This window comes from Caloenas nicobarica, chromosome 2 (genome assembly GCF_036013445.1).
Source record: "Caloenas nicobarica isolate bCalNic1 chromosome 2, bCalNic1.hap1, whole genome shotgun sequence".
NCBI classification, from domain to species: Eukaryota; Metazoa; Chordata; class Aves; order Columbiformes; family Columbidae; genus Caloenas; species Caloenas nicobarica.
In genome coordinates, this window is record NC_088246.1 from 141197822 (window position 1) to 141216235 (window position 18414).

Sequence of the window (18414 nt, forward strand, 5' to 3'; positions counted from 1 at the left end):
CCAAGGATGCGTGTTTGCCTGGGAGAGGCTGGGAAGGTGATGAGTGGGGCGAAGGATTGCTTGTGCCAAATTAACATTATTTTCTTATATGGCATTCTTGTTTTGATAGGAGGCAACCAGAGCAGGAACCAAAGGCGGTTGAGATCTCAACACCAGCTGTCATCCAGAGAGCTCCCCAGAGCACAGGGCAGGCAAGGCGATGGATGTGAAAAACATCTGCCCAGGAAAAACATCTGCACCGAGAATCTCCCTGGGCTCTCCTTGCCCACTCCAGGGCCTGGGTTCTCTCAGAGGGAGAGGTTTTGCTAAAACTAAAGAACCATTACAGTCCTTTTGACCATTTGACTCAGGCTATAAAATGCTGCCTGCATCGTTCTGAATTAAATCACAAGTGGTTGTTTGCAAGCAAGACTGATATATTTTACTTTCCTAGTTGTTGCTCCTTTCCCATGTCCAGTGACTGATGTAATATATGGACACGTTCAGCAGTGGAAACCTGCTGGCATAGGTGAGTGGATCAGGCTGTAGCTCCTTAGCTCTGCAATACAACCATTTTCCCCAATTGAGAAATATCATGGACTAGTCATAGCAAGACTTCTTGTTTTGGTTTCTGGAGCACACAACCTTGGGGCTGTCAATTCCTGCAATATTTATTTTGAAGACACAGCTCCTGGATGCATGTAACTAGGCGCAGATTGCAGACCTCTCTCGCTTGCCACCCCCTCACCCCTAAAAGTTTCCAGTCTTGTTGTCAAAGGAGAAAAGTCCGAAAAATAAAACCATGAGGCAGAAAGACAAGTGGGGATCCAAAATTGGCTGGCATTGTGGGACACCCCCCTTACGCGTGATTTTTAACATCTCCCAGTCCTGATTTTTAGAACACTTGATGCTGTCATCCAGGCTAACTCAGGAGTAAGGCGCGGAGCAGCGATGCGAAATCCGGAGGCAGAGCCCTAAAAACACGCGGCAACGGCCAGATTCCCCTCGAAAAGAGGGAGCGCTTCCACGTCTCCGCTTTTATATCGGGCCAGCCCTCGCTCGGTCAGCCAGTGGCGCTGCTCATGTTTTCCTCTGGCGAGGGGGAGGACGAGAGAGGGGAGACCGGGGCGGAGGAGGAGGAGGGCGGATAGGGGCAAAGTTGCTTGAATTTGCGAGGGGCGAGAGCCGGCGGCGGTGGCGCGCCGCCTCCTTCCACTGGCTGGGGGAGCTGCCAATCTGTGTTGTAATCCTGCAGGAATTTCTGCGGGGTTTAACTGGGAGCCGCGCCGCCGCCGCCGCGCACTCGGGGCGGAGGGAGGGCGGCGGAGCCGGTAGCGTGCAACCTACAGCCCGGGCGCCCCAGCGCCGCGCAGCACCGGGCCCGCCGGGCAGCGGCGGAGCGGAGCGCGGACAGGAGTGGAAGGAGCGCGGCGGAGCGGAGGGCGCCCGCGGCCCTGCCCCGCGCCCCCCCGGGCGCTGCCGCCCCCCGGTTTCTCCTTTGTGCCCGGCCCTAGGCGGCCGCCGCCGCCTCGCCGGCTCCGCGGGAATAATGCGGGGCGTGTGGCTAGTGCTCACCGTCAGCTTCGTGGCCTGCGCCTCTGGGCAGCCGGTGAGTGCCGGGGCGGGCAGGGGTCGGGGTGGGGGGGACGGCAGCCCCAGGGGGCGCGACGGGACGGAACGGGACGCGGGCGGCCGCCTCGGCATCGACTGCCGAGCGCGGAGCGCGCAGCCCCGGTCCTGCCCCGCGGCATCGCCGCCCGCCGGGGCGGCGGGCTGGTTCGCGGGAGCATTTCTTGATAGCTGAGCGCTTTGCAAATAGCAGACAGCCCCCCACAAACCCCCGAAACAAAACCTCCCCAAACCCCCAAAACCACTAAACCTACGAAGCCAAGCGGAGCACCCTGGCGCCCCGCGGCGAGCCTCATCCGAAGTTTGCCGCGACGACCCGACCGCCTGCTGGCCTCGGAGCCCCCCGTGTGCCTCTTTCCCTGCCGCCTCGGAGGAGGGAGGTGCTGCCCGGCGGTCCTGAGGCCCCCGAGGGGCGTCGGCGGCGGTGCCAAGTTGGGTCCAGGAGCCTTCGAAGCGCTGCGTCCGCGGGGCTTTGTACCTGGTTCGGCCCGACGCTGGGAGCCGCCGGGCCGCAGCGTGTTCGAGCGGCGGCCCGAGGAAAACGCCGCCTCTCTCCGGCTCCGCGGGAGGTGAGACGGGGGGGTCTCCCTGCGAAATCATCCCGCCCTGGCTGGTGGCTAAAAAGAGCAAAACAAGCTCTAACTACGCTTGGCTGCGTAGCTCAGGACCCCCCAAAGCCTTCTGGTACGTAGCGTTGCTTGCAGCTCTCCTTACGCGGGTGCGCAGCGCTGCGCGCCTCCCGGCCAGCTGCCCGTCCCGACCGCGGAGCTGCCGCTGCTCGGTGCCGGCTCCGCGGAGCCCCAGCCCGCCGCCGGCCCCGCCAGCCCTTCCCCTAGGGGCTTGCTGCGAGATGCTCGGGATAATGCCGCTGTTTACACTTTTTCCGAGCCACAAGTGTGTTTGCTGACCGGAGACCTCTCCTTAATGCAATTAACTCGGTTGCTGGGATTTGTACCTCTGGAAAAGCCACTCTCCGGCGAAGCGCTCCCACCCTTTCGCAGCACGGAGCCGGTGATGGCCGGCCAGAGGGTTTTAGTCTTTTCCATCGGTGGATCTGAGATTGTCTTGAAGGAAGGGGGCATACAAATAACGCGGTCGCAGTGTTTGGGCGGATATTAGGAAATAATAAATTGAGGTTTCGGTATGAAATTAAAAAACCATGACAATTTAATCCAATTAAAATGAGCTGCTCCACTGAACTAAATAATGTCACTAGCTTGGGTTAACTTTTGAAGTTGTCTAGCTATTGTATAAATTAGCCCAGACACAGCCTTCATGAAATCTGGCTCATCATTAAGGATTTCTAAGGATACAATTGCAAGACACTTTTCTTAACGACTAATTAAAAAAGAGTGTAGAATTCTGAATCCTATTTCCGCAAAGTATAACTGCACTGCAGAAACACCCTTGGCTAATGAGGTACAATATACTTTAATTTTATAGAAATAGCGTTATTAAGACGTTCTCTGATGGTGTACTAACTATTAAACTGCCACAGTAATTAGTAAAGCATTAAGTTTTATGGTTTTTTGCCGTAGGATGAACACACTGTGGCAGCATGAGGCGGGTTGTCGGGGTGTACCGGGGCAACACAGTTTGGGGGGCAGGGGGCAGAGTGAGGCAGGGGGACCCTGCCTGGCCCTGGTGCAGTTCGCTTACTGCTGCCAGAAAGTTGCAGAGAGACTGAAAAAGTAAAGGGAGGTTGGTTTTTTCCTTTCTTTTTTTTCTCCTCCCTTTCCTTTTCTTTTTTCTTTTTTTTTTTTTTTCTCTTTCACTGTCTGGCAGTAGATACATGGTCTGTTAAGGCAGGATTTTGTAGACCGGTCTCTGGGAATACAGAGATGCCAAATCTATTGTCTCTGTCCTGGTCATAAGAGGAATTTTATATGCATACTTAAAAAAACATGCTTGGTAGCTCTCTGGAGCACTGTCAGGTGGTTTTAACTCTAAATTTCTTCTCCGTTGTTTGATTCTGCTATTTATTTTTATTATCTAGGCAAAACTGTATGGTAAAAATCTCATTTCTGATGAAGAAAATTATCCAGGAGTTTTTTGAGCAAGGGAGGGGGAGATGGGGAGATTTTGTTTCTTAAAGCAAGGAGTTCCTTGTGTTTGTTTCATGTAACCAACAAGGCTCTTTGTTGGGGTGGGCCAAGTAGATGCCAGAGCTGTGTTAAAAATGTACTGGAAATGAGACCTGCCACCAAACCTGGGAGCAGTTTGTCCATGCTGGGTGCACGCTTTGTGCACCCTGATGTGGGCTGTCATGCCACGGACGTGCTCTGGTGCGCTGTGCCAGCTCCCCTTGGGGAGCAGCTGTTTGGGGACATGGTGGGAATGCAGAGAGTGAGGGGGAGCCCGACCTGTTCATGCCAACCTGTGCATGGTGGCAAGTGTTGCCCACATTCAAAGCTGGTGGATGGCAGCCAGGGCTTGCAGCGTGGTTTGCTGCCATCAGCGCAGTGTATGGCGAGACATCAGATTAGAGTGGGGTCTGGTAACCCCGAAGGGCCTGAAAGGACATTGGGGATTCACCCAGGCTTGGCTGAATGGTAGAAAATGTGCTTTTTAGGTACCTTCAAGGTTTCCTGGTTTGCTTTTAGGAAAGGGAAAGAGAATGACATAAAACTGCTGGAAAGAAAAGGCAAACTCTGTAAGCGACGGGCCTGATGTGCCTTTTAAAAGATTGGGTCTGGTCCTGATGATAGCGGGAGTCAGCTCTTGCTGATTTTAATAGCACCAGAGAGCAGTGCCAAGTATCCAGCTGTACTTGTCAGCTCCCATTCGGAAGAGACTGATAAACCTTTCCGTTTCATCCTGGTTTGCAGCAGTGGGACGAATGGTTTTCCAGAGCTTGTGTGATGCTCTAATCTTCTCTGCAAGCCCAAGGTTGTGTCGGGAAACTTTGCTGGCTAGCAGGTTGTCCTGTGTACCACAGCATTAAAGTGCTGTTCTCCTACCAGGAGGTCAGTCATGGCTCTCTTCTTCCTCAGTGGGGTTTCTGGAGTCTGGAGGAGACTTTGCTTCACATCAGCAATTAGTGTGTGGGGTTGTGTTTGAAGTCGTTCAGTAAAATAGAGCACTGGGGCATCGACATCAACTGGGTGGTCTTTCTGGTTCTTCTGTAAGCATCTGAGCATCGATTTGTTGGCATAAATGTAGTTATTGAAGGATGATCCAAGGGTAATATTTGTATATTTTTCAGAAATATTTAGCATTTTAGAAGCATGATGCTATAATTTTCCTGCATTTGCTTCTAATGGTTACTTTGCTTTTGGGATTTGGAAAATTAACAGCATGTTGGAGAGGAGGAACGTTATTTTTTGAAAAATGACTTTGGAGATGGTAATTAGAAGAGAAGAGAGAAGAAGGGCTGAAGAGATAGGTGGCATTTCAGATTTATATGCCGTGCATGTCTCTCCTAAGCATGTTAAATCTGTATTGCCAAGTAAGTTCCAAAGAAAAGTAGGAAGCTTTTTTAGTCTTGGTTTATCTCCACCCTTCCCCAACTCATGTGAGCTTTATTTTCTCACTGTAGAATTAATAAACATCTATCCATTGCTTTTTGTGGCTTGGCAGTGCCTGGAACTGGCCAGCAGCATCTGCCGTGGCTGCTTCCCTTGCTCTGGTAGAACATCTGGGTGCTCCCAGCCTGTGCTGCCATGCAATGGAAATTTGGGGGAGCTCTGGGTTTTGCTGCCAGTCCCAGGTGTTATGATTCTGGTACTGCAATGAAGCCGTCCCTTATCTGGATATTCTCAGGAGCCACGTTCTGGGAATAGGTTTCCCTCCCAGGTTAGCTTATCTTTTAAAAATTAAAGAACACACGGTTCTTGACCTGAGATCAAACGCTGAAGCAGTTTCTCTTTTTAATATCTTAGCCCCGAGGTCTGCATTGGAACTGAGTTAATATTCAGGCCTAAAGTGCAGAGATGTTTTCTCTGAGTTTTTTTCTAGATCCTTATTGAGGAAGTAGATGAGAGCCTCCTCTTCAGGAACAAGTTGAGACAAATATCTCGGGGTTTGAAGTTGGGTGCTGGGATTGTGGTTCTTGGGCAGATGATACCTCTGTGGTAGGTTTGAGGCAATTGCTGCAGCTAATGGGTTAAAGATGGTGGACATTGGAGAAGGAGCCATAAGCCTTAGTTTTGTTTGAAGTTTTGGTGGATCCCAGTCTCTGTGGTCCTGATCTTAAGTGTAGTCTCAGAATGGCCAGATCAAGGCCTAATTTCTTGACTAGCAGAAGTCAAAGCATAATTTCTTGGCTAGCAGAGGTGCGAGTTATGAAAAGCCCGATTTCAAACACACAGCTGCGATGTAATGTCCCCAGAGAGGATGGTGAAGAGCTACCTGCCATCCTTGGTGGGGAACATGGCATTCTGGCAGGGAATCCTGAGCCTGGAGAAGAGCTTGTTCCTCCCTGCAGCAGCTGAGCTCCCCATGGAGCAGCCAGTTGTTTGCAGAGCTCTCCGTTTGCCCTGCTCTTCAGGGCCAATTGTCTTTATAAACCGTCAAGCAGAGGCATATGGATGGCATTTATTAATTACATTATCTCACCAAATTGACTTTTGCCATTGACCAGTTTAAACATTTTCCTTATGGCAAAGAATTACAGGCTTTAGTAAGGCTCGGTGGCTGAACAAAGAGCTCTTGTTTAGTTGTGGAAAAGTACTCTTTTGTCTTCTGAATAGATTTGACTGACTACGTTTTTTAGCAGAAATGTTGTGTTTGAGACTGGTAAGCTTAGTCTAGGCCCCATGTAAGACCCTACTTGAATGTAAGTCATAGAGATGCCCTCTGTGCTGCCGCATTAAAGAGAAGATGCACAAGTCATGAGCAAGCAGTTTGGTCCGCATTCAAGTTGCTTTTCTCTCCGTATTGTAGCAAGCACGAGAATTACTTTAGGTTGTTCTGCAAACAGCTTGTTTGGTTATCTTCAGTTCATGCTTACAAGGCAATAATAAACTGCTATCTAGAATCTTTTCAGGACTAGTAATTTATTCATAGGCTACATGGCACTATTCAGTGATTTGGGAACAAGATTTCTCTCGCTCACATTGAAGTATAATTGCAATCTCTCGAGTCAAGACTGCATTAGTGTTTGACCCTGTAATAATGACAGTTCTCTGTATGTATGTTGTTTTCTTGATTAGCTCAGCCCTGAGGGATGCTTTCAAAAGCATACTAGATATTTAGGCAGAAATACAAAATATGTGTAATCCTCAAAAGTATTGGAAAAGTGATTGCAGTAGGAGAAAAAATAGTGTTTAACAACTGTTTGCAACAAGTACTTTTGCATTGAACAAATGATTTTTGTTGATGTCTCAAGCAGGGGGTTCATTTAAAGTGAAATAATGACTAATAGGGTGGTGATGAATCTGCAGAACATGGCCTTGTCTGTAGATAGGCTGTGTGTCACATAAGCTGTGCTTAACTAAAGCCTGAGCTGGACGCTCCATCTGAAATCACTATTTTGGGTTTATATGTAAACAGTTTCTTCAGAAATCTCCCTTCTAAGCTAAATTGTTGTGTTCCAAAGGTGAATTGATTTGGGCAAGTTCAAATAAAAACCTGTATGGCTATGTTTGAGTTGTGAGCGTGAAGATAAATACATACTTTGTACTCTTATTAATGGAAAAGAGACTTGCAGAAGGTCAAACAGCCTGTGGTATATGCAGGAACTGAATCAAAATGTTCAGAAACCAGCTTTGTGATTAACAACTGGAATGTATTCTCTGTATTTAAATATTATGTTGTCAGACATGTTTCGTTGCTGCTTGATTAACCATAATAAAATATAATTTTCTCTAGAGGTGCTTCCACACTAATGGAAGTCACTTGTCACCTTTCAGATCAGTGTGAAGTGGCCCATCCTTATTTTTTTAAGTGTATTTCGGAAGTGTGACCGTAACGGTCTTGCAGAGCTGTAGGAAACAGTGCTGCTAAAGAATACAGCCTGGGAGGTGAAGTACTTCTTGGGGAGCAGTTGCGTGCATGACTGGTGTGGCCTCAAGTCTAAGGATGTTTCAAGAGAGAAGAAAAAATGTTATGTGCTTGCTGCCACGTGAACAAATAACCTAACTAGGTCTTCCATTTCTCCTGCCTTCCCCAGGATCCTCTCTGGTATGTCTGCTTATGTCTCTCCATGAGTTATACAAGTAGAAGCAAGCTTTCTTCTTTCTCTGAGCTGAGCTGCATTAATTCCAGCTGTGGTGACTCTGCAGTACCTGCAGGAACAACTGGCCGGGCACAGCAGCTGGACGGCACAGCTGCGACCATCCAAGACGCATGCACTTGATCTCTTTTGTCTTTAAGAGCTGAGTCTTGATTGTTTTTTGGACTGGTGTCTGCAGGGGGAGCCTAATAATGGGTTTGAATACATGGCGTATCTTGCAGGCTATGGAGAGGAGAGGTGTTCAGGAGATTGATTCTTCCATTTCTGGGTTGTTTATCTGTGCTCACTCTGGATGTGGAGATCCCAGAACTGTTGTGTCACTTAAACCGATTACCAGGCGAAAGCCTCCACAAAGCCTTTCCTTTCGAATCCCTTTCAAGTGTTGCGCAGTTCCACATTCTTATATGCAGGTGACATTGACAGTGTTCTTATTATTTAAAATGGAAACCTGCAAGGGAAGCAAAGCAGAAAGGTGAAGCTAGGTCAAAGTAATGGAAATGCACCATCATTGGGACATCCGAAAATTGAGCTTCTGTTGAATATGAATTTGTGACATTGCATAAATGAAAATAGTGTATAGTTCCTGCAGCAAAGATGTGCATAAAATAATGTTGCTGAGAAGCAAGATTCTGAGTTTTTTGTGGAAGGAGGGTTACAGAACATCCAGGTCCTGTCCTGGCTGTGAGACTGCGTCTCCTCTGAGCTGGGTGCTAGGGGCACTCGGTACTTGCCACTGGTGGCACTGCAAGCACAGTGAATGGAAGTGTTTGTGCAGCAAGGAGAAAGAGCATACACGGACAGGGTGTGTGAAGTTTGTGTATGTTAGTAACTGGCTTGCCTAAGTCTCATTGTACGAAGGTGAAATGTTCTCAAGAACTGCTGTGGCAGCAGACAATGTTAGAAGATTAATGCTTTAGGGTCATTAGTGACTTAAGCACCTGTAGCATGTGGAACTCACAAATCTCCTTCTCCACGGTAGGACAAGAAATAAGACTGGTACTGGAGGTAGATAAGGAAGGTTACTGAAGTGCCTAAATTCTTGCCTTTGGTGGGGTTGCTTATAATTTTTCAGTCATGTCCTGTTTGATTATTTCTCATCTCTGAAGGCTGATTTTTTTTTTTTTTTTAATGTAACATCTAAAATGCCATGAAACAAAACTTCTTGGAGTACATTTGAAATTACATGTTCTTAGAGACTGTCTTCCACAGAGCATTCTGCACTGAGCTCTCTGCAGCTATTGCAGTTCTAGCTTGGAAGATCTTTGAAACTTTCTGTGTATGTGTGTATTTTATATAGAACTCTATTCTACATAGATCTCTATTTTACATATATTTTTATTTTAGATACTTTTGTGTGTGTATCTTTTATGAAAGCCAGTGTGTCTTTCAAGTGTCAGGAAAAGAAATGCCCTGCAGAACATGAGGAGGACTCCAAGTTAAATAAACAGAGGAAAATTACTCTCAAAACTGTCTCAGTAGTTGCCCTGACCTGAATTAGGGTGGGAAGAGCAGCTTCTCTGACCATACTTACTAGGAAAAAAGCCTTAAACAGAAGATGGTCTTTACAAAGGGTTTTCCTCTTGTTTCTTCACTTGTGATTTCATACAGCAATTTTGTAATGGTTTTCTTGCCTAAGTATGGTTTGGTCCTCTGTAGGTCCCACAGGTGCTAAGGGGACAGGCAGTGAGTGGGAGGTGGGTGAGGAAGCCCTGTGTCAAACCGCGAGATGGTTTCTGCTCTCCTGGTGGGAGCTGTGGTCCTTCCTGTGGAGCAGCATAGATTATCCCTTGGGGTGTGGAGGGGAGGGATGACATGAGGGATCAAGAAGCTGCAACTCTTGAAAACCAACTATAAAAAGATATATTGATACAATTGAACAGCCTTCTCTCCAACATATTGAAAGAGTTTGGATACATCATTGCCTCTTAATGGTCTCATTGTGCAGCGTTTGAGCCTGAGGGAGGTAGGTACCATGGCCACCTGCTGAAAATAGACTTAGCTGCTTAAAGTGCACAGGTGCAGTAGTTACTGGAGGAGACAGGACCTTGGAGTCAAGTATGACTGTACGTGTCTCCAGTCCTGTTGCGTATCAGAAATGCTTTTCTCTCTTGTGGCATTTAGCCCCAGCAGCAGGGCTGTGTTCTGCCGGGGAGGAACTCTGTCTTTGCTCAGGCTCAGTACTAAGTAGCCTTTCTGCTGTGGTGAGGAGGCAGAGGTGTGCCTGTGCTGGGACTTGCTGCATGGAGGGAACTTCTGAGCTCCTGATAACGCAAGAGCATCGGGTCTAAAGTGATTTGAGACAGGACTCTTAATAGTATTGCTGTGCTGAAAATGCCAGTTCTTGTCCGTTTTGTAACTGTAGGGCATTAGAAAGGGGAAATGACCTTTCTTTCCTTTTGTTCCTGTGCTTGCTGTGATTCACAACCTGAAAAGCTTATTCTACCCTCGGCTGGTTTGGGGGTTTGTGCTTTCACTAATGCTCCTTCCCTGATTGTATCCTCTCATCCTTGCTGTCTTGATGTAGGTCTCTTGTGGTGGACACTTGCAATTAGTTTTCTGCCTAATGGCATAAATCGTCATACACCAAAAAACAGATAAACTTTATAGTGTTGAAGGTTTCCTGATACTTTTTTTGAGAAGGATGAATCTTGTTTGTGGGTTAAAGAAGTCTTCTGGGCTTGTGAACATTCAGTAATGCTGCTCAGGTCATGTACCTATTATTTTTTTTTTTTCCTGACCTTCTGTATATGTACAGGAAGAATTAGGCAGCTTTGGGTTATGACAAGAAAAATCTTAGTTTGGGGTAAAAAATGCTGTGCTTCTATAGTATACAGATAGGAGTCTCTGTGATATTTTTTAACCATGCTATTTCTTGCTGTTTCACATAACATCTGAGGATCTTATCTCCACTAGTTCACATGTGTAAAGGTATTTGACTTGAGGAACCTGAGGACAAAACTTCTTCTGGCAGACACTGTCAGTCTCAAAAAAAGTAGGTGGGATCTCTTGTCGTGAAGATTGTGGCTGTGTAGACAGTCAGCACTGGTATAATTCCTGTGTAGTAGAATAGCTCACATGGCATTTCTGCATTGGTGATCAGAGATGAAGGGATCCTAAAGGAGGATTAGCAAGAGTGGTTTTTGGGATTTCTCTGTGGCTTCCTAGAGATCTCTCTCTCTCTCTTGTTATTTAATTCAGCTAACCTAATTGGAAAACCTCTTTAGAGCAGTCCCTGGCAGCTAGCTGTAGCAGCTGTACAATTAGCAGTGTCACCTAACAGGAGAGCAAAACAAGGAGCAGTAGGAAACTGGAGGTGGATGTTTCTGTGTGTCTTAACAACCCCCTCAACAGCCAAGCTTGCTAGAGTGAACTCAACTGTGAATTTTAAGAACTTAAAAAAATAGGAAAAGTCTAAGTTCTTAAAGACTTAAAATTCTTAATGCCTTGACTTTCTTACTGCCAGTCTTGTTATGCTGTTAAGCTCCATAAAAGGTTTATTTGACCCCAGATATACTGTTTTGGCTATATAACTCTCTTTTACTCCTTGAACCATTCAGTTTTGAGGTTTGGGCATTGTTATAGTTAATTTAGAGCTGATTTTATTAGTGACATTTTACACAAATACGACTGGATGTGGGGGCTGGTGGGCTCTATTGCCCATTCCTCAAGATGTGAGCAGTCAGGCTGTGTGGGGAAGAGGTGTCTAATGAACTGATCTATATATCTGGGGACAGTCCTTTGGCATTTGCCCTCCCAGCTTGGCTGCTGGAGTATGCTTTGTTCAGGGATAGCGTTGGAGCCCATTAGGAGCAGGAGCTGGCGTGGAGGAGAGCATCAGCCCTGGGGCTGCCCGTGCTCTGGCAGGGCAGGAGGTGATGGGGCTGGTGGCAGTGATGCTCTCTGGCTGCCTGGTTGTGGAGGCACCAGAGGGCAGAGACAGGTACGCATTTGAATCGACAGCTTGGCACTTTCCCACTTCACATCGTTAATTACCCTGACACTAATGCCATTTAGCCATATATGTATATTCAGGGAGCATTTAATTAAGAGTATGTGTGGGGCAAGTCATAATTTCCCAGTCTGTGCGGAGTTATGTGGTCATCATATTTGAAATGTGTGACCCATGGTTATAAAAGATGTTTTTTGGAAGCACTGTTAACTGAGTGGCATGTCAGGGACTGGAAAATGTAGGCTATTTATAATTATCCACAGGTGGAGAGGGAGACAGCAATGCACAGTACTAGTAATAATTATCAGTGGTATAGAAGTTCATCTCTTAAGCCATTGGGTCTAATGCACTAAAAAGTATTTGATCTGAAGTCTGGCACAGCCTTCAGATGGAGCCGTTCAAAGGCGTCCTGACCTAATTTTGCTGCAGAAGTGTGCAAGCCTTCCTCATTCCCTTAATTTCTTGCAGAAGGTTTCAATGATAAAGCCTTCATCCCCCTACACATGCATATATTTTACCACTGAGCATTTGAATAAAAGCAGCCATTACAAGCCAGGTGGTAAATATAGAATGAAGCTTAACAGAAATGACCTTCATTAAGCAGAGGCGGGCCCTTCTCCTGCGCTTTGCTGTTGTCAATTAGCTTTCCTTAAGACTTTTTTCTTTTTTTTATTTGCTGGGTCTTTTTGTGACTGATTGTAAAGCCTGAAGTGCAGCGCTGGCTCTGAGTGTATGAGTAAAGACTTTTTGTGACACTGAATTCCTGTTTCAGTGAACATCTCTAAAATGTGAAGCAGCTTATAAAGAAAAGTTTGCTTTCTTTTCCAGGGAAATAAATCATTACATTATAAAACATTGTCCACAGAGCTGTGTAAATTTATCGGTTAAAGCATATAGCCTAAGTGCTTTTACTTTCCTTTGGATAAATCAAAGCAGATGTAACAACATTATGTCTTAGTGGGCTTTTGTCTTCAAAAGAAAATGGGGAAGAAAGATTTCTGGTTTTCAACGGTGGTACGATAGAGTGTACTGCAGGGATGGGCAGTGCTGCATGTTATTGTCTGTGTAGGTGTAGGCCGTTTTTATCAGAAGATAAAAACAAACAAAGCAACCTGAACTGAGGGTTTTAAAATCCTGTCTAACTTGTCACTTGTAGGTTTTCTCATGCCATTATCACTGCAGTGGTCTGTAACACTGCTGGTTTCCTATCAGAAATGTCACTTTTTGGTAAGTGTGGCGCTTTTTGACTTGTGCTAATGATATTTCTGAGCCATTCTGCGCAGTACGCAGTGACTATAATGCACTTAATTTACCTTAAGTTATTTATTTGCTCTCTTTCTTTGCAATTTCTTGTGCTTCCAACCTCACTAGGCTGATTTTTTTTTTGTTTTTTCTTTTTTTTTTTTAATTTCTTTCTTTTTTTCTTCCCCTACTACTTTTGTGCTGTCAGGCAAGCCAGGTAACTGTTAGCGTTGGCACTGCTCTTCGGTCTCGTGTTGCAAGTACAAGATCCAAGAGCAGAAGAAAATGTAGAGGAAAAACTAGTCCTGCTCTGGTCCTTTTGCCACCCCCAGAGATCCTTCTGCTCGATCAGGTTGTGGCAGAAGAGGGAGTGGAGAGGAGGTGGTTGGGAGTGACTGAGGTGCTGGTGGAGCTGTCGGTGGGGAGGGGATGCAGGGTTGCTGACATGACTTGGCCAGACCATAATTCAAGGAAAAACCTGGAGCTGACTGGTCTGGGGTGGAAAAGAGTCACTGTGTCAGGGATACTAGCTCCATCTATGACTCGTCAGTGTGTCTATTTTGACAGTGCTGGAGCACGTGAAACAAATGATTGAGCAGACGTGGCTGATTTGAGCACAACATCCCTCATCCTCTTTGGTTTTTGGAAAGTGAGTGTGTGGAGCCAAACTTCGCAGCTTGGCATTTCTCTCTGCTCTTCAGGTTTTCTTGAAAGCCTTTGTATTCCCCTCTCAGACTGGGGAAGAATGGGAATGGTGGGTGCAAAGTGCTGATGAAGCTGGTGCTCCTCCTCTGACCTACAGCATTCCTTTAAAACTTACTTTTGTGCAAATCACCATTTGACTGTTTAAGTGATCAGTAAGTGTGCTAGCTCAAGTGGAGGGGGAGCTGGCTGAAGTTGGGATTAGTTGTAGAAGTATCAGGTTACTGAGGGCACTGTAATCAAGGCGACAGCTGTTTTCCTTATGCTATTCTGAAACAAAATATCCCAAACCCTTTGACAGAGCCTCACCAAATACATTAACCTCAGTGCTTTTACTCTTTCCACAAGTTACCTGGAATACTTAGCACTGTTGACTAATGAAGCACCGGAGTGCTAATCTCTTTCCATGGATACCAGAGGGGAAAATGTTGAGCGTTGCTGCCCCGAGAGCAGGGGCGTATGCATGCGCTGATGAACGTTTCCAAGGCAGGCAGCACAGGGAGGGAAGCAGTTCCTCCCCGGGTGCTTATGCACCCACTGTAGGTGCTGAGCCTGGCACCGGGGGGAGAGCAAGGGTGGGCTCCAGCGGGCCCAGGGGATTATCTGTGGCTCAGCAGCTGCTGTTTGGATGCTCGCTTCTCTGCAGCCTGCATGGTGAGCAACCTGCTAACACAACCCTTGCTCCCTCCCACCCCTTCTGAGGTACTTACACCTGCCCTTAAGTAACCATTTCTTTCTTTGGCTACTTAAGCTGACACACTTTGAGATATTCTGGAGTGAAAAATGGCAGGTGATACTTGAAATAGCTTTGTGCTGTTTGGGAGAAGCACGTTTGAGGAGCAGGCTATGAGAGTCCTCTCTGAACTCTATTTATGTCACCCTTCTAATAATACAAGTTGGTTTTGTTTTATTTTTAAACAAAACCTCCTGTGAGTGTCTTAGCCACAGAAAACCACAAAAATGCCTTGCTGGGTTTTGGGTGCAGTTTGTTTTCAGTGACGAAGGGCAAGCATGTGTGGGGAACAGGTTTATGTGAAAGAATAAGATAAATGAAGACCACAAGAAATTACTAGTCCTGGGCTTTACTGTTGGCCTGTGAGTGAAGTTCTAGGAATTGTCCTCTGGTACTTTTTTTAACAGGCTCCTCTTCAGAGAAAGCTAGTCTTGGGTTTAGTTTTTGGATGGGCAGAGGTTTGCTCCTGGAGCAGTCGGGGGCTGTAAGCCCTGGTTTCCCTGCGGGCAGCGAGGCCTGTTCCCAGGCCTCTGCAGAAGGGCCTGCTGCAACAGCCAGAGTCAGAAAAAGGGAGGTTGAACTAGGAAACCTGAATCTCTAAAAACAGCAGGGATGAGCAACTTAAAAATTGTGGAGGGGAAAGGCAAGAGTAATCTTCTAATTGCCGAGCCTCACTGTATGGAAAATGTAGCTTTAGCTGCCACATCCCCTTTCTGGTTAGGAAAGGCAAGAGCAAGGAGTGAAAGGACTCTGAGAAAATCATCTGGATTAAACTTGCCTCACACAGGTCTGATAAAATGCAGCAGGAGTGTCACTGAGGGCATTTTAAGAGATGGCAGTAGAAGCCCGAGGCAGGTGGAGCTGCAGCAGGAGGGAAGGTGGGCAGTCTCCAGCCGCAGCGTTTGCAGGAGGCTCCTTCTCCACCACGAGCTCCGTCCTGTTCCACCGGCCTGCCAGCGTGATGGGAAACCTCCCCTTTCCCTGGCCACAGAGCCTTCTCCAGCTTATGGAAAAACACGTCTATATCACTTCATTTGTGGTCAATGATGTGAAATGTTTCCAGAGTTGTGAGCATGTGTGGAGTGGTGCTGATACTCCTGTCAGGGCAAAGAAATGAGGTGAGAGTTAAGGTATTGGTAGAGAACGAACTCTCTATTTCCTGGCTTGCAGCTGCTTGGTGATTTCAAAGCACCTAGTTTAGCCTTTTATCTTTTCTCAGTCACACCTAACTGGGGTGAAGCCTGTGCTGTGTGGAGACCATGTTGGAAGACACGCATTTTGAAGTGGAGAAACTGCTCAGTTGGGAGGAAGCACGAATATCTTACAAACAGCTTTTGTACCTCATGATTTTTACTCTTGGAAGATCAGGAGCAGTAGCTGCCCTAATAAATCTCCCATGAGCAGAAGACTAAGGGGTGTAGGCCACGACAGCCACCACTGCATTCAGGCTTTCCCAGGGGGACTGGTTAACTTGAACCCTTGCAGGAGGATGTCTGGGGTGTGCCAAGTCCCCACTCATGCAGCAGAAATCCTGCATGGCTCCATTTTGAAAATTCTTGAGTATTTTTTTCCTTACAATGCAAGCAGAGGCTGGAACTGTAAGGTTGACCTCTTGCATGAGGTGAGAGCTTCTTCTGAGGGAAAACAAAGACCAAGGAAATAAAAGGAACAAGTGTTCCAATAAGAGTTTTTTAGACCTATTTTCTTTTTCCATAATTATTTTTAATCTTCTCCTGCTGGCAGCGTAAGAGGCATTAGAAGGCAGCAGTGTGTTCATTAGGTGTGGCGCAGGACTTGTGAAGCCTGACCAAAATGAATAGGCTTCACTGGATGGTCATTGAGTACATGCTTTGGAAAGAACTTCATTTTCTCTTGGGGTTTGGGAGATGAAGGGGGACTTTCTTTCAGCCCTCCTGCTTATTTAAAAATATACAGGCATGCCAAGCAGATCAGGATTTATTTTCTCTGATGCCAGGGGAAGAAGCTCATGATTAAGAAACTCTGGCAGTTTGTGACTCTTAGTTTGTTTTCTTGTGGTTTTGTGCTTATGTTTGTACGGTAAGGTGTTCACAAAAGCGCTAGAAAGTGTATTTTTGGGAAAGTTGTGAAATGGATGACATTTTCCAAAAGGACAGTTTGTCTCTTTTGGTAGCGTCATGGTCAAACAAGTAAATATGTATTTTGGTAAGGAGCCTAATTTTGAAAACATCTATGGATCTGTCCTATCATACCCTCCTTAGCGTATTTGTAATTCCAGGCAGTCATGGAAACACCACAGGTATCAATTCCAAGTATTTATTTTTCGTATTTTGTGAATTTAAAGTTACCTTAAAATTCTATAATAAAGGTTGGCATTGCTGCACAGTAAACACATTTGAGTTCTTGTATAATTTGCACAAGTTCAGAATGAAGTACCCCGGAACTCCAGTAGTGGTGCCTCAGCATTTTCTGTGGAGGAAAAGGTAGCTGAGTACCAGTTTCTGTTCATTTTTTGCCTCTCAGCTGAAACTGTTGCTAACAGAGGTATTTGAGCATTTTGTATTTCTGATGTGGAGGGATCTGTCCTCAACTAATGAAAAACATCAAACTTTTCCTCTGCTGAAAATTTGGTAGAGGAGAACAGAGTAATGCTTAGCTGCTCGTCTCTTGTGGGTGTGGAGGGCATCAAGAAAGTCAGACAGGGAGACATAGGGAAAGAGGGAAGAAGGGGCACAGTGTGACTTTACATACTGAAAATCATCCTATCACTGCTCACAACCAGTGAACAGCATTTTATAAAATTATGCATGCTTTGGAAGTGGCTGCAGCAATGAATGTGATAGAGGCGGCTTTCCCTGAAAAGGAAGAAGAACCCTCAAAAAAACCCACTTGCTGTAACTTTTGATTCCTTCTACTTTTGTTTTTGTTGGTTTTTAGTTTTCTTTCATTACATGGAGGGTGTCCCTACAATCAGTTCCTCACTGTGCTCTGCCCAAGAGCCAAGTGAAGCACTGATGGAGAGTGAGCAGGTACCTGGCACTGTCACTCACAGCAGAGGTTCCAGAAGTTGCATCGTCTCACCAGTCACTGGGCTGCTCACCTTCTCCAAACCGGTGCTTCATCAGGAAAGCGCGATAATGTTGCAAGTAACATTGTGAGAGATGAGGGCAAAGGTAATGGTGGATTTATCTGTGGGACTCCAGAAGAATGATCTGGGGAGGCGAAGAGGTGCTCTTGTATATCTCTTGTGAAAGCAGAGGACCACTTGGACTAGGAGAAGTGTGACAAAGTGGCAGATTTGAGCTGGCTATTTTGGAGGGAAAAAAAAGCAAACAAATATCCCTTGTGGTATTTCACATCTGAACTGATGTGAAAATACATAAACAGATATGGCTGTTATGTCAATAATTCAGCATAACATAAGAAATTTCTAGCTCTTACTGCAACACCAGCAGATCAGCTACTACTTTGTTACACTCATGTATGAACTAAAGTACCTGTATTTTATTGGTTTATCTTTGGAAATCTATATGATTGAGGGCTTTCAGCATATAAATTAACCAAGTTAAGAGTTATGCATTGGAGTGCATATGATTAGAAAGCTCTTACTTACATGATGAAAATTAGCTAATATTTTATATGAACTAGTAAGACTTATTTAGCTTTTACCTAATAAATATTTATTAGCTGCTAGATATCAGTCATTCATGCCTGATAAATGAGGTTCTCCAGGAGGTACCTTCAGCTGGGAAGGCATCTCTCTCCTGCCCTCTCTGCACAGTTCTACATTAAGCGATGTCTTTCCCACCTGCTGCTTTCTGCCTGTGGTTGGAAGGTCCCTTTTCAGTGCTTGTCATCAAGTCTGTATGGAGATGTGGGTATCTTGCACTTCCCAGCACTGAGAAGGGGACCAGTTCTCCAGGACAAATCCTCTTAGAGATGTGAATTGATTTGCTGCACAGGGCGGATTGAAATGGATCATCTGCTCAAGCAGTGCTGTGACTTCTCCTTGGGAATTTGAGGCGG

General features: G+C 46.0%; 1 protein-coding gene across 1 annotated transcript in view; it reads left to right on the forward strand.

Annotated features, from left to right (window-relative positions):
- The first annotated feature begins 1204 nt into the window (after positions 1-1204).
- The window catches only part of SDC2 (syndecan 2), a 58393-nt gene continuing 41183 nt past the window's right edge, over positions 1205-18414 (forward strand). The window contains exon 1 of the mRNA XM_065627219.1: positions 1205-1588. Within this exon, the coding sequence (XP_065483291.1) occupies positions 1529-1588 (60 nt within the window). The 5' untranslated portion in view covers positions 1205-1528. The remainder of the gene's footprint in view (positions 1589-18414) is intronic.